Source organism: Petromyzon marinus, chromosome 74 (assembly GCF_048934315.1).
Source record: "Petromyzon marinus isolate PM22_M1 ecotype Great Lakes invasive population chromosome 74, UKy_Petmar_22M1.pri1.0, whole genome shotgun sequence".
NCBI classification, from domain to species: Eukaryota; Metazoa; Chordata; class Hyperoartia; order Petromyzontiformes; family Petromyzontidae; genus Petromyzon; species Petromyzon marinus.
Window position 1 is genome coordinate 9,251,418 of NC_133740.1, and position 13,245 is coordinate 9,264,662.

At 52.3% G+C, this 13,245-nt stretch overlaps 1 protein-coding gene across 2 annotated transcripts in view; it reads right to left on the bottom strand.

The window, feature by feature from the left end:
- Positions 1–12,921, bottom strand: part of LOC116957408 (putative carboxypeptidase X1) — a 50,199-nt gene extending 37,278 nt beyond the window's left edge. The window contains exons 1-4 of one of the 2 annotated variants that reach the window (XM_076056097.1): positions 12,579–12,921; positions 10,624–11,144; positions 8,054–8,368; positions 283–392 (exon numbers count right to left, since the gene is read on the bottom strand). In XM_076056097.1, coding sequence (XP_075912212.1) covers positions 283–392; positions 8,054–8,368; positions 10,624–11,050 — 852 coding nt within the window. In that variant the 5' untranslated portion in view covers positions 11,051–11,144; positions 12,579–12,921. Of the gene's footprint in view, positions 1–282; positions 393–8,053; positions 8,369–10,623; positions 11,158–12,578 lie in introns of both variants that reach the window. The other variant, XM_076056096.1, reaches the window with a different exon arrangement.
- Between the last annotated feature and the right edge of the window lie 324 nt (positions 12,922–13,245).

Sequence of the window (13,245 nt, forward strand, 5' to 3'; positions counted from 1 at the left end):
TGTGGTGTGTGCATGTTGTGGTGTGAGTGTTGTATTGTGTGTGTTGTGGTGTGTGTGTTGTGGTGTGTGTGGTGTGTGTGTGTTGTGGTGTGAGTGTTGTGGTGTGTGTGTTGTGGTGAGTGCGTGTTGTGGTGTGTGTGTTGTGGTGTGAGTGTTGTGGTGTGTGTGTGTTGTGGTGTGTGCGTGTTGTGGTGTGAGTGTTGTTGTTATTGTGGTGTGAGTGTTGTGGTGTGTGTGTGTTGTGGTGTGAGTGTTGTGGCGTTGTGAGTGTTGTGGCCCGACCTGGATGTTCAGTCGGGAGCGGTGTGGTCCCAGACCATAGCGAAGGCTGCTGGAGGCGATCAGCTGTTCATCCTTCACTTTCATGGACTCCATGCCCAGTGGAGGACAGCCTGATGGTCATCACCATGATCATCATCACCATCATGATCATCATCATCATGATCATCATCACCATCATGATCACCATAATGATCATCATTAGCATCATTCTCATCATGATCATTACCATCATGATCATCATCACCATCATGATCATCATCATGATCATCATCATGATCACCATCATTATAATCATCATTCTCATCATGATCATTATCATCATGATCATTATCATCATGATCATCATCACCATCATGATGATCATCACCATCATCATGATCATCATCATGATCATCATCACCATCATGATCATCATTATAATCATCATTCTCATCATGATCATTATTATCATGATCATTATCATCATCGTGATCATCATTATCATCATGATCGTCATTATTATCATCATCATCATGATTATAATCATCATGATCAGCAGCAGCATCATCATGACAGTCGTCATTATCATCATCATGGCCATCATCACCGTCAATAAGTGTCATCACCATTGTGACTTCACCTATTGCCCCCATGAGCATCATTAGCGAGCATCGTTAGCAGCAACAACCTTGGCATCATAACTACACCACCACAATCACCAACACCAACATTACCATCATTACAATCATCATTACAATCAGCATTACAATCATCATTACAATCAGCATTCCCACCTTCGTCATCATCACCGTCGTCATCACCACCACCATTACAGACCGAATCGATTTCCTTGGTGCCACTCGGGATTTCCCCCACCTTGTCTCTGGATCCTTCACGTCACTACACTACACACTAGTGCTGTACTAGTATACTACACTATACACTACACACTAGTGCTGTACTAGTACACTACACTATACACTACACACTAGTGCTGTACTAGTATACTACACTATACACTACACACTAGTGCTGTACTAGTATACTATACTATACACTACACACTAGTGCTGTACTAGTATACTACACTAGACACTACACACTAGTGCTGTAGTATACTACACTATACACTAGTGCTGTACTAGTATACTACACTACACACTAGTGCTGTACTAGTATACTACACTATACACTACACACTAGTGCTGTACTAGTATACTACACTACACTACACACTAGTGCTGTACTAGTATACTACACTATACACTACACACTAGTGCTGTACTAGTATACTACACTATACACTACACACTAGTGCTGTACTAGTATACTACACTTTACACTACACACTAGTGCTGTACTAGTATACTACACTATACACTACACACTAGTGCTGTACTAGTATACTACACTATACACTACACACTAGTGCTGTACTAGTATACTACACTATACACTACACACTAGTGCTGTACTAGTATACTACACTACACTATACACTACACACTAGTGTTGTACTAGTACACTACACTATACACTACACACTAGTGCTGTAGTATACTACACTATACACTAGTGCTGTACTAGTATACTACACTACACTACACACTAGTGCTGTACTAGTATACTACACTATACACTACACACTAGTGCTGTACTAGTATACTACACTACACTACACACTAGTGCTGTACTAGTATACCACACTATACACTACACACTAGTGCTGTACTAGTATACTACACTATACACTACACACTAGTGCTGTACTAGTATACTACACTTTACACTACACTACACACTAGTGCTGTACTAGTATACTACACTATACACTACACACTAGTGCTGTACTAGTATACTACACTATACACTACACACTAGTGCTGTACTAGTATACTACACTATACACTACACTACACACTAGTGCTGTACTAGTATACTACACTATACACTACACACTAGTGCTGTACTAGTATACTACACTATACACTACACACTAGTGCTGTACTAGTATACTACACTATACCCTACACTATACACTAGTGCTGTACTAGTATACTACACTATACACTACACACTAGTGCTGTACTAGTATACTACACTATACACTACACACTAGTGCTGTACTAGTATACTACACTATACGCTACACACTAGCGCTGTACTAGTATACTACACTATACACTACACTATACACTAGTGCTGTACTAGTATACTACACTATACACTAGTGCTGTACTAGTATACTACACTATACACTACACACTAGTGCTGTACTAGTATACTACACTATACACTACACACTAGTGCTGTACTAGTATACTACACTATACACTACACTACACACTAGTGCTGTACTAGTATACTACACTATACACTACACACTAGTGCTGTACTAGTATACTACACTATACACTACACACTAGTGCTGTACTAGTATACTACACTATACACTACACACTAGTGCTGTACTAGTATACTACACTATACACTACACTACACACTAGTGCTGTACTAGTATACTACACTATACACTACACACTAGTGCTGTACTAGTATACCACACTATACACTACACACTAGTGCTGTACTAGTATACTACACTATACACTACACTACACACTAGTGCTGTACTAGTATACTACACTATACACTACACACTAGTGCTGTACTAGTATACTACACTATACACTACACACTAGTGCTGTACTAGTATACTACACTATACACTACACACTAGTGCTGTACCAGTATACTACACTAAACACTACACACTAGTGCTGTACTAGTATACTACACTATACACTACACACTAGTGCTGTACTAGTATACTACACTATACACTACACACTAGTGCTGTACTAGTATACTACACTACACACTAGTGCTGTACTAGTATACTACACTATACACTACACACTAGTGCTCTACTAGTATACTACACTATACACTACACACTAGTGCTGTACTAGTATACTACACTATACACTAGTGCTGTACTAGTATACTACACTATACACTACACACTAGTGCTGTACTAGTATACTACACTATACACTAGTGCTGTACTAGTATACTACACTATACACTACACACTAGTGCTGTACTAGTATACTACACTACACACTAGTGCTGTACTAGTATACTACACTATACACTACACACTAGTGCTGTACTAGTATACTACACTATACACTACACACTAGTGCTGTACTAGTATACTACACTATACACTACACTACACACTAGTGCTGTACTAGTATACTACACTATACACTACACACTAGTGCTGTACTAGTACACTACACTATACACTACACACTAGTGCTGTACTAGTATACTACACTATACACTACACACTAGTGCTGTACTAGTATACTACACTATACACTACACACTAGTGCTGTACTAGTACACTACACTATACACTACACACTAGTGCTGTACTAGTATACTACACTATACACTACACACTAGTGCTGTACTAGTATACTACACTATACACTACACACTAGTGCTGTACTAGTATACTACACTATACACTACACTACACACTAGTGCTGTACTAGTATACTACACTATACACTACTCTACACACTAGTGTTGTACTAGTATACTACACTATACACTACACACTAGTGCTGTACTAGTATATTACACTATACACTACACACTAGTGCTGTACTAGTACACTACACTATACACTACACACTAGTGTTGTACTAGTATACTACACTATACACTACACACTAGTGCTGTACTAGTATACTACACTATACACTACACACTAGTGCTGTACTAGTATACTACACTATACACTACACTATACACTAGTGCTGTACTAGTATACTACACTATACACTACACACTAGTGCTGTACTAGTATACTACACTATACACTAGTGCTGTACTAGTATACTACACTATACACTACACACTAGTGCTGTACTAGTATACTACACTATACACTACACACTAGTGCTGTACTAGTATACTACACTATACACTACACTACACACTAGTGCTGAAACCACCCCCCTCTCCCCCCCCCTTGTATTATGAGTGATATTGTTCACAAAGCCTGCTACGTGTCAAACTAAATTTCATCATCGCTTGCAGCTGGGGTTGGCATCGTTCCATCTCACCCACCCACCCACGTCCTCCTCCTCCTCCTGATGCCGAGGGGAAATGGGTGAGGTTCAGGACCGTGGCTCACGCTGCTGTTATTTTTGGCTGGAACGAGGGCACCGTTATATACACACGTGTGGTGAGTGTGTGTGCGTGTGTGCGTGTACGTGCGCGCGTGTGTGTGCGTGTGTGTATGCGTGTGTGTGTGCGTGTGTGTGCGCGTGTGCGTGTGTGCGCGTGTGCGTGTGTGCGCCTGTGTGCGTGCGCGCGTGCTGTATGTTGAACTTCTTTCGCACCGTACGTAGCCAACCGTGCTAAGAAGAGGCGTGGGGGAAGGACAATAAACTTCACACACACACAAAGAGAGATGGAGAGAGAGATGGAGAGAGAGAGATGGAGAGAGAGATGGAGAGAGATGGAGAGAGATGGGGAGAGATGGAGAGAGATGGAGAGAGGGAGAGAGGGAGAGATGGGGAGAGAGAGATGGGGAGAGAGAGATGGGGAGAGAGAGATGGGGGGAGAGAGACGGGGAGAGAGATGGTAATCTTTCATTTAAAAGGGGGGAGGGGGTTACATAAAGCAAAGCATTAGAAAAAAACCGAAATGATGAACGAAGCAAAGTGCCGACTACACCGAGCATCTTCTGTTTTCCTGTGGTCGAAAAAAAAGAGAGAGATGGGGGGAGAGAGATGGGGGGAGAGAGATGGGGAGAGAGAGATGGGGAGAGAGGGAGAGATGGGGAGAGAGAGATGGGGAGAGAGAGATGGGGAGAGAGAGATGGGGAGAGACAGATGGGGGGAGAGAGATGGGGAGAGGGAGAGATGGGGAGAGAGAGAGATGGGGAAGAGAGATGGGGGGAGAGAGATGGGGAGAGAAAGATGGGGAGAGAGAGTTGGGGGAGAGAGAGATGGGGAGAGATGGGGGGAGAGAGATGGGGAGAGAGAGATGGGGGAGAGAGAGAGATGGGGAGAGAGAGATGGGGGGAGAGAGATGGGGAGAGAGAGATGGGGAGAGAGAGTTGGGGGAGAGAGAGATGGGGAGAGATGGGGGGAGAGAGATGGGGAGAGAGAGATGGGGGAGAGAGAGATGGGGAGAGATGGGGGGAGAGAGATGGGGGGAGAGAGATGGGGAGAGAGGGAGAGATGGGGAGAGAGAGATGGGGAGAGAGAGATGGGGAGAGAGAGATGGGGGAGAGAGAGATGGGGAGAGATGGGGGGAGAGAGATGGGGAGAGAGAGATGGGGGAGAGAGATGGGGAGAGAGAGATGGGGGGAGAAAGATGGGGGGAGAGAGATGGAGAGAGGTAGAGATGGGGAGAGAGAGATGGAGATGGAGAGAGAGAGAGAGATGGGGGGAGAGAGATGGGGAGAGAGAGATGGGGGGAGAGAGATGGGGGGAGAGAGATGGGGGGAGAGAGAGATGAGGAGAGATGGGGGGAGAGAGATGGGGAGAGAGAGATGAAGAGAGTGAGAGATGGAGAGAGGGAGAAATGGAGGAGAGAAAAATGGGGGAAGAGAGAGAGACAGAGAGAGATGGGGGGAGAGAGATGGAGAGAGGTAGAGATGGGGAGAGAGATGGGGGAGAGAGAGAGATGGGGGGAGAGAGATGGGGAGAGAGAGATGGGGGGAGAGAGATGGGGGAGAGAGAGATGAGGAGAGATGGGGGGAGAGAGATGGGGAGAGAGAGATGGAGAGAGTGAGAGATGGAGAGAGGGTGAGATGGGGGAGAGAAAGATGGGGGAAGAGAGAGAGAAAGAGAGAAATGGGGGGAGAGAGATGGGGAGAGAGATGGGGGGAGAGAGATGGGGGAGAGAGAGATGAGGAGAGATGGGGGGAGAGAGATGGGGAGAGAGAGATGGAGAGAGTGAGAGATGGAGAGAGGGAGGGATGGGGGAGAGAAAGATGGGGGAAGAGAGAGAGAGAGAGAAAGAGAGAGATGGGGGGAGAGAGATGGGGAGAGAGAGATGGGGGGAGAAGGATGGGGAGAGAGATATGAGGAGAGATGGGGGGGAGAGATGGGGAAGGAGAGAGAGGGATATACAGGGCGAGGAGTGGCCCTGGAGTGGAGGGGCAACGTCCGGCCAGCAGCCTGGGCATCTTCCGCGCTCTGGTCGGAGCCAGGGTGTGTGGGCCGGAGTTCCGCCACGCGCGGCTGACCCACGCCGTGCCGGCCTTCAAGGAGCGGTGGGCAGGTGGAGGAGGCCGTGTGCTCGGTGGCAGATGACGGTAGAGAGCTCTGTGTGCAGATCTGAGCTACCCGTCGGAAGCCGTTGGACTGTGGGAAGGGCTGCGTGCAGGTGCAGCACTTGTCGTAGTTATACAAAAAGAGAGAGCCAGAGAGTGAGAGAGAGCGAAATGGAGTAGGAAGAGAGGGGGCAGAGAGAGAGGGGAGGCAGAGAGGGGGGTAGAGAGAAGGGGGGGGGGGGGCAGAGAGAGGGGTAGCGAGAGAGGGAAGTGGTAAGGAGAGCAGGAAAAAAGAAAAAAATATTTTGTTGGGTCTTTCATTTAAAAGGGGGGGGGGGGTGGGGGGTTACATAAAGCAAAGCATTAAAAAACAAAAAAGACGAAATGATGAACGGAGCAAAGTGCCGACTACACCGAGCATCTTCTTGTTTCCTCTGATCGTAAAAGAAAAAAAGAGAGAGATGGAGAGAGATGGAGAGAGTGAGAGAGTGAGAGATGGGGAGAGAGAGAGATGGGGATAGTGAGAGAGGGAGTAAGAGAGTGAGAGATGGGGAGAGAGAGAGATGGGGAGAGTGAGAGATGGAGAGAGTGAGAGAAAGAGAGTGAGAGATGGGGAGAGAGAGAGATGGGGAGAGAGGGAGAGATGGAGAGAGTGAGAGAGAGTAAGAGAGTGAGAGATGGGGAGAGAGAGATTGAGAGAGATTGAGAGAGATGGAGAGAGTGAGAGAGATGGAGAGAGATGGAGAGGGATGGAGAGAGATTGAGAGAGATGGAGAGAGTGAGAGAGATGGAGAGAGATGGAAAGAGATGGAGAGAGATGGAGAGAGTGAGAGATGGGGAGAGAGAGAGATGGGGAGAGTGAGAGATGGAGAGAGTGAGAGAAAGAGAGTGAGAGATGGGGAGAGAGAGATGGGGAGAGAGGGAGAGATGCAGAGAGTGAGAGAGAGTAAGAGAGTGAGAGATGGGGAGAGAGAAATTGAGAGAGATTGAGAGAGATGGAGAGAGTGAGAGAGATGGAGAGAGATGGAGAGGGATGGAGAGAGAGTGAGAGAGATGGAGAGAGATGGAGAGAGATGGAGAGAGATTGAGAGAGATGGAGAGAGTAAGAGAGTGAGAGATGGAGAGAGATGGAGAGAGATGGAGAGAGATGGAGAGAGATGGAGAGAGTGAGAGATGGGGAGAGAGAGATGGGGGAGGGAGAGAGATGGATAGAGAGGGAGAGATGGAGAGAGTGAGAGAGAGTAAGAGAGTGCGAGATGGGGAGAGAGAGAGATGGAGAGAGATTGAGAGAGATTGAGAGAGATGGAGAGAGTGAGAGAGAGTAAGAGAGTGAGAGAGTGAGAGAGAGATTGAGAGAGATGGAGAGAGAGAAGCGCTGCGCGCTTATGGACAAACCCACGCTCTCTCAACAGCACTTGCCCCAACGGCCCCCCGCTACAGGCTACCTGGGGCCAGCTTTGTCTTTGTGCGTGCGCCTCTTACTCCGGGTCGCCTTCCCCTCCGGCCCCTTGCGCTTCTTCTGCGCGGATTTCTTCGCCACTGCCGGGGCTGCCGCAGATTTCTTCGGAGGCGCCGGCGCCGCGGATTTCTTCGGAGGCGGCAGCGCCGCGGATTTCTTCGGAGGCGCTGGCGCCGCCGCCGCAGATTTCTTCGGAGGCGCCGGCGCCGCGGATTTCTTTGGAGGCGCTGCCGCGGATTTCTTTGGAGGCGCCGGCGCCGCGGATTTCTTTGGAGGCGCCGCCGCAGATTTCTTCGGTGCGGCCGGTGCTTCTGCGCACCCCGTGTCGGGCGCCGGCCCTGTGTGACAAATTTCCACAGAGAGCGCCTCAGGGATGTCGCTCGTCTCACGCTGATCCACTGCTGGATGACCGCAGTCACACGTGGCCGCAGCTCCAAGCGTGTCTCTCTCACCCTGTGTGTCTCACCCCGCGTCTCTCACCCCGTGTCTCCCCCGTGTCTCTCTCACCCCGCGTCTCTCACCCCGTGTCTCTCACCCCGTGTCTCTCCTCCACGTCTCCCGCGTGTCTCTCTCACCCTGTGTGTCTCTCACCCCGTGTCTCTCACCCCGTGTCTCCCCCCGTGTTTCTCTCACCCTGTGTGTCTCTCACCCCGTGTCTCTCACCCGTGTCTCCCCCGTGTCTCTCTCACCCTGTGTGTCTCTCACCCCGTGTCTCTCACCCCGTGTCTCCCCCCGTGTTTCTCTCACCCTGTGTGTCTCTCACCCCGTGTCTCTCACCCCGTGTCTCCCCCGTGTCTCTCTCACCCTGTGTGTCTCTCACCCTGTGTCTCTCCTACTCGTCTCCCCCGTGTCTCTCTCACCCCGTGTCTCTCACCCCGCGTCTCTCACCCCACGTCTCTCACCCCGTGTCTCCCACCCCGTGTCTCTCACCCCGTGTCTCCCCCGTGTCTCTCTCACCCTGTGTGTCTCTCACCCCGTGTCTCTCACCCCGTGTCTCCCCCCGTGTTTCTCTCACCCTGTGTGTCTCTCACCCCGTGTCTCTCACCCGTGTCTCCCCCGTGTCTCTCTCACCCTGTGTGTCTCTCACCCCGTGTCTCTCACCCCGTGTCTCCCCCCGTGTTTCTCTCACCCTGTGTGTCTCTCACCCCGTGTCTCTCACCCCGTGTCTCCCCCGTGTCTCTCTCACCCTGTGTGTCTCTCACCCTGTGTCTCTCCTACTCGTCTCCCCCGTGTCTCTCTCACCCCGTGTCTCTCACCCCGCGTCTCTCACCCCACGTCTCTCACCCCGTGTCTCCCACCCCGTGTCTCTCACCCCGTGTCTCCTCCACGTCTCCCCCGTGTCTCCCCCCGTGTCTCCTACTCGTCTCCCCCGTGTCTCTCTCACCCTGTGTCTCTCCCCCGTGTCTCCCCCGTGTCTCTCCTCCACGTCTCACCCCGTGTCTCTCTCACCCTGTGTGCCTCTCACCCTGTGTGCCTCTCACCCCGTGTCTCTCACCCCGTGTCTCTCACCCCGTGTCTCCTACTCGTCTCCCTCGTGTCTCTCCTCCACGTCTCACCCCGTGTCTCTCACCCCGTGTCTCTCACCCGGTGTCTCTCCCCCCGTGTCTCTCACCTGTGTCTCCCCCGTGTCTCCTCCCGTGTCTCTCACCCCGTGTCTCCTCCCGTGTCTCTCACCCCGTGTCTCCCCCGTGTCTCCCCCCGTGTCTCCCACCCCGTGTCTCTCACCCCGTGTCTCTCACCTGTGTCTCCCCCCTTGTCTCCCCCTTGTCTCCCCCGTGTCTCCCCCTTGTCTCCCCCGTGTCTCCTCCGTGTCTCCCCCCGTGTCTCTCACCCCGTGTCTCTCACCTGTGTCTCCCCCCTTGTCTCCCCCGTGTCTCCCCCTTGTCTCCCCCGTGTCTCCCCCGTGTCTCCCCCCGTGTCTCTCACCCCGTATCTCTCACCTGTGTCTCCCCCCTTGTCTCCCCCGTGTCTCCCCCGCGTCTCCCCCGTGTCTCCCCCCGTGTCTCTCACCCCGTGTCTCTCACCTGTGTCTCCCCCCTTGTCTCCCCCGTGTCTCCCCCGCGTCTCCCCCGTGTCTCCCCCCGTGTCTCTCACCTGTGTCTCCCCCCGTGTCTCGCCTCCGCGTCTCCCCCGTGTCTCCCCCCGTGTCTCTCACCCCGTGTCTCTCACCTGTGCCTCTCCTCCACGTCTCCCCCGCGTCTCTTCCCGTGTCTCCCCCCCGTGTCTCTCACCCCGTGTCTCTCACCTGTGTCTCCCCGCGTCTCCCCCGCGTCTCCCCCGTGTCTCCCCCCGTGTCTCTCACGTGTATCTCCCCCGTGTCTCTCCTCCGCGTCATCCCCGTGTCTCCCCGGTGTCTCTCACCTGTATCTCACCCCGTGTTTCTCACCCGTGTCTCTCACCTGTCTCCCCGCGTCACCCCCGTGTCTCCCCCCGTGTCTCTCACCTGTCTCCCCGTGTCTCTCACCTGTCTCTCACCTGTCTCCCCCTGTCTCTCACCTGTCTCCCCGTGTCTCTCACCTGTCTCTCACCTGTCTCCCCGTGTCTCTCACCTGTCTCCCCGCGTCACCCCCGTGTCTCCCCCCGTGTCTCTCACCTGTGTCTCGCCCTCGTTTCCCCTCCTCCTCCTCCTTCTCCTCCTCCTCCTCCTCCCGTCTCCTCGCGTCTCCCTCCGTCTCCCACGCGCTCTCCCACTCCATCTCGCGCCCCATCTCCCTCTCGATCTCCTCCTCCCTGGACCTCATCCACTCTCTCTCGGCTCTGATCCCCTTGGCTCCCTCCGGGAACGAGTCACCGCCGCCGCCCCGGTCTCTCCGCTCCTCTCCATCTCTCCAGGAGTCTCCAAAAGTGTCTCCTCGCGTCTCCACCACCGCCGCCGCCGCCGCCGCCGCCTCCTCGTCGTCCGCCTCTTCCACGTCGCGAGTCGGCGCTGCGCTGAGCGCCGAGACGCCGATCCACAGGACGCAGAGTCCGAGGCAAACACCGCGGGCGGCCGCCGCCGACGCCGCCGACGCCGCTGGCATCGTGGACGGTTCCCCCGCACGACTTTTTTCGCGTCGTTGGGTGCCACGCCGCTGGGCGGCCGTCAGTCAACTCGCTGCGTCCTCCCCGCAGCTCCTGCGTGGTGGGGCTGCGTTTGGTGGATGGGTGGGTGGGTGGATGAGTGCGTGGGTTGGTGGATGGATTGGTGGATGGGTGGGTGGATGGGTGGGTGGATGGGTGGGTTGGTGGATTGGTGGGTGGATTGGTGAGTGGATGGATTGGTGGATGGATTGGTGGATGGGTGGGTGGGTGGATGGGTGGGTTGGTGGATGGGTGGGTGGATGGGTGGGTTGATGGATGGGTGGATGTATTGGTGGATGGGTAGATGGATGGGTGGGTGGATGGATTGGTGGGTGGATGGATTGGTGGATGGGTGGGTGGGTGGATGGGTGGTGGATGGATGGGTGGGTGGATTGGTGGGTGGATTGGTGGGTGGATTGGTGGGTGGATGGATTGGTGGGTGGATGGGTGGGTGGATGGGTGTGTGGGTGGATGGGTGGGTGTGTGGGTGGATGGGTGGATGGGTGGATGGATTGGTGGGTGGGTGGATGGGTGGGTGGATGGGTGGGTGGATGGATTGGTGGGTGGGTGGATGGATTGATGGGTGGGTGGATGGGTGGATGGATGGGTGGATGGTTGGATGGATGGGTGGGTGGATGGGTGGGTGGATAGATTGGTGGGTGGGTGGATGGGTGGATGGGTGGGTGGATGGGTGGGTGGATGGGTGGATGGGTGGGTGGATGGATGGGTGGGTGGATGGATTGGTGGATGGGTGGATGGGTGGGTGGATGGGTGGGTGGGTGGATGGATTGGTGGATGGGTGGATGGGTGGATGGATTGGTGGATGGGTGGATGGGTGGATGGGTGGGTGGATGGGTGGGTGGGTGGATGGATTGGTGGATGGGTGGGTGGATGAGTTGGCGAGTTAGGGTTAATGGACAATGCGATCTGTGGTCACGCTCTCCATCGTCATCGATACTGTATGCTAATGAGTCTGCTATCGATTCATCGGACGTTCCAAGATACAAATTATCGCGAGTTTATTTGTACGAAGGCAAAGGTCAACCGTGTAGCCTGCGCCCGCCGTCGGGGCAAGTGCATGCACGTATACAACAGGTAAAGAGGGCCCGTATAGCCTCCACAGGCTGTGGGGGCAAGTGCATGCACGTATACAACAGGTAAAGATGGCCCGTATAGCCTCGACAGGCTGTAGGGGCAAGTGCATGCAACGTATACAACAGGCAAAGATGGCCCGTATAGCCTCCACGGGCTGTAGGGGGCAAGTGCATGCAACGTATACAATAGGCAAAGATGGCCCGTATAGCCTCCACGGGCTGTGGGGGGCAAGTGCATGCAACGTATACAACAGGCAAAGATGGCCCATATAGCCTCCACGGGCTGTGGGGGGCAAGTGCATGCAACGTATACAACAGGCAAAGATGGCCCGTATAGCCTCCACGAGCTGTGGGGGCAAGTGCATGCAACGTATATATATACACACACACATACTTGAATCTGGTGCTGTCCGTGCAGAGACTTCTGCAGACGGCGAGACGAGATGATCGGTCGATGCGATGGGCAGTGGATGTCGTGGAGAGAGAGGGGTGTGCGAGGATATGTAATGGGGGCGTGAGGTTGGGGGCGGGGGTGGTGGAGGGGTAAGACGCGACTCGGATGTTGGGGTTGGTGGAGGCGGTGGGGAGGGGGTAGAAAGAAGAGCGGAGGAGGAATGCCTGGAGGGAGAGGGTGTGTATGTGTGTAAGTACGTGTGTGTGTGTAAGTACGTGTGTTGTATGTGTGTGTATGTATATGTGTAAGTACGTATGTATGTGTGTGTGTGTAAGTACGTGTGTGTGTGTGTAAGTACGTGTGTCTGTGTGTGTACGTGTGTGTAAGTACGTGTGTGTGTGTGTGTATGTGTGTGTACGTGTGTGTGTGTAAGTACGTGTGTGTGTGTGTGTACGTACGTGTGTATGTATATGTGTAAGTACGTGTGTATGTGTGTGTACGTACGTGTGTGTATGTATGTACATGTGTAAGTACGCGTGTATGTGTGTATGTGTAAGTACGTGTGTATGTGTGTATGTATATGTGTAAGTACGTGTGTATGTGTGTGTGTGTGTACGTACGTGTGTGTATGTATGTACATGTGTAAGGACGTGTGTACGTGTGTATG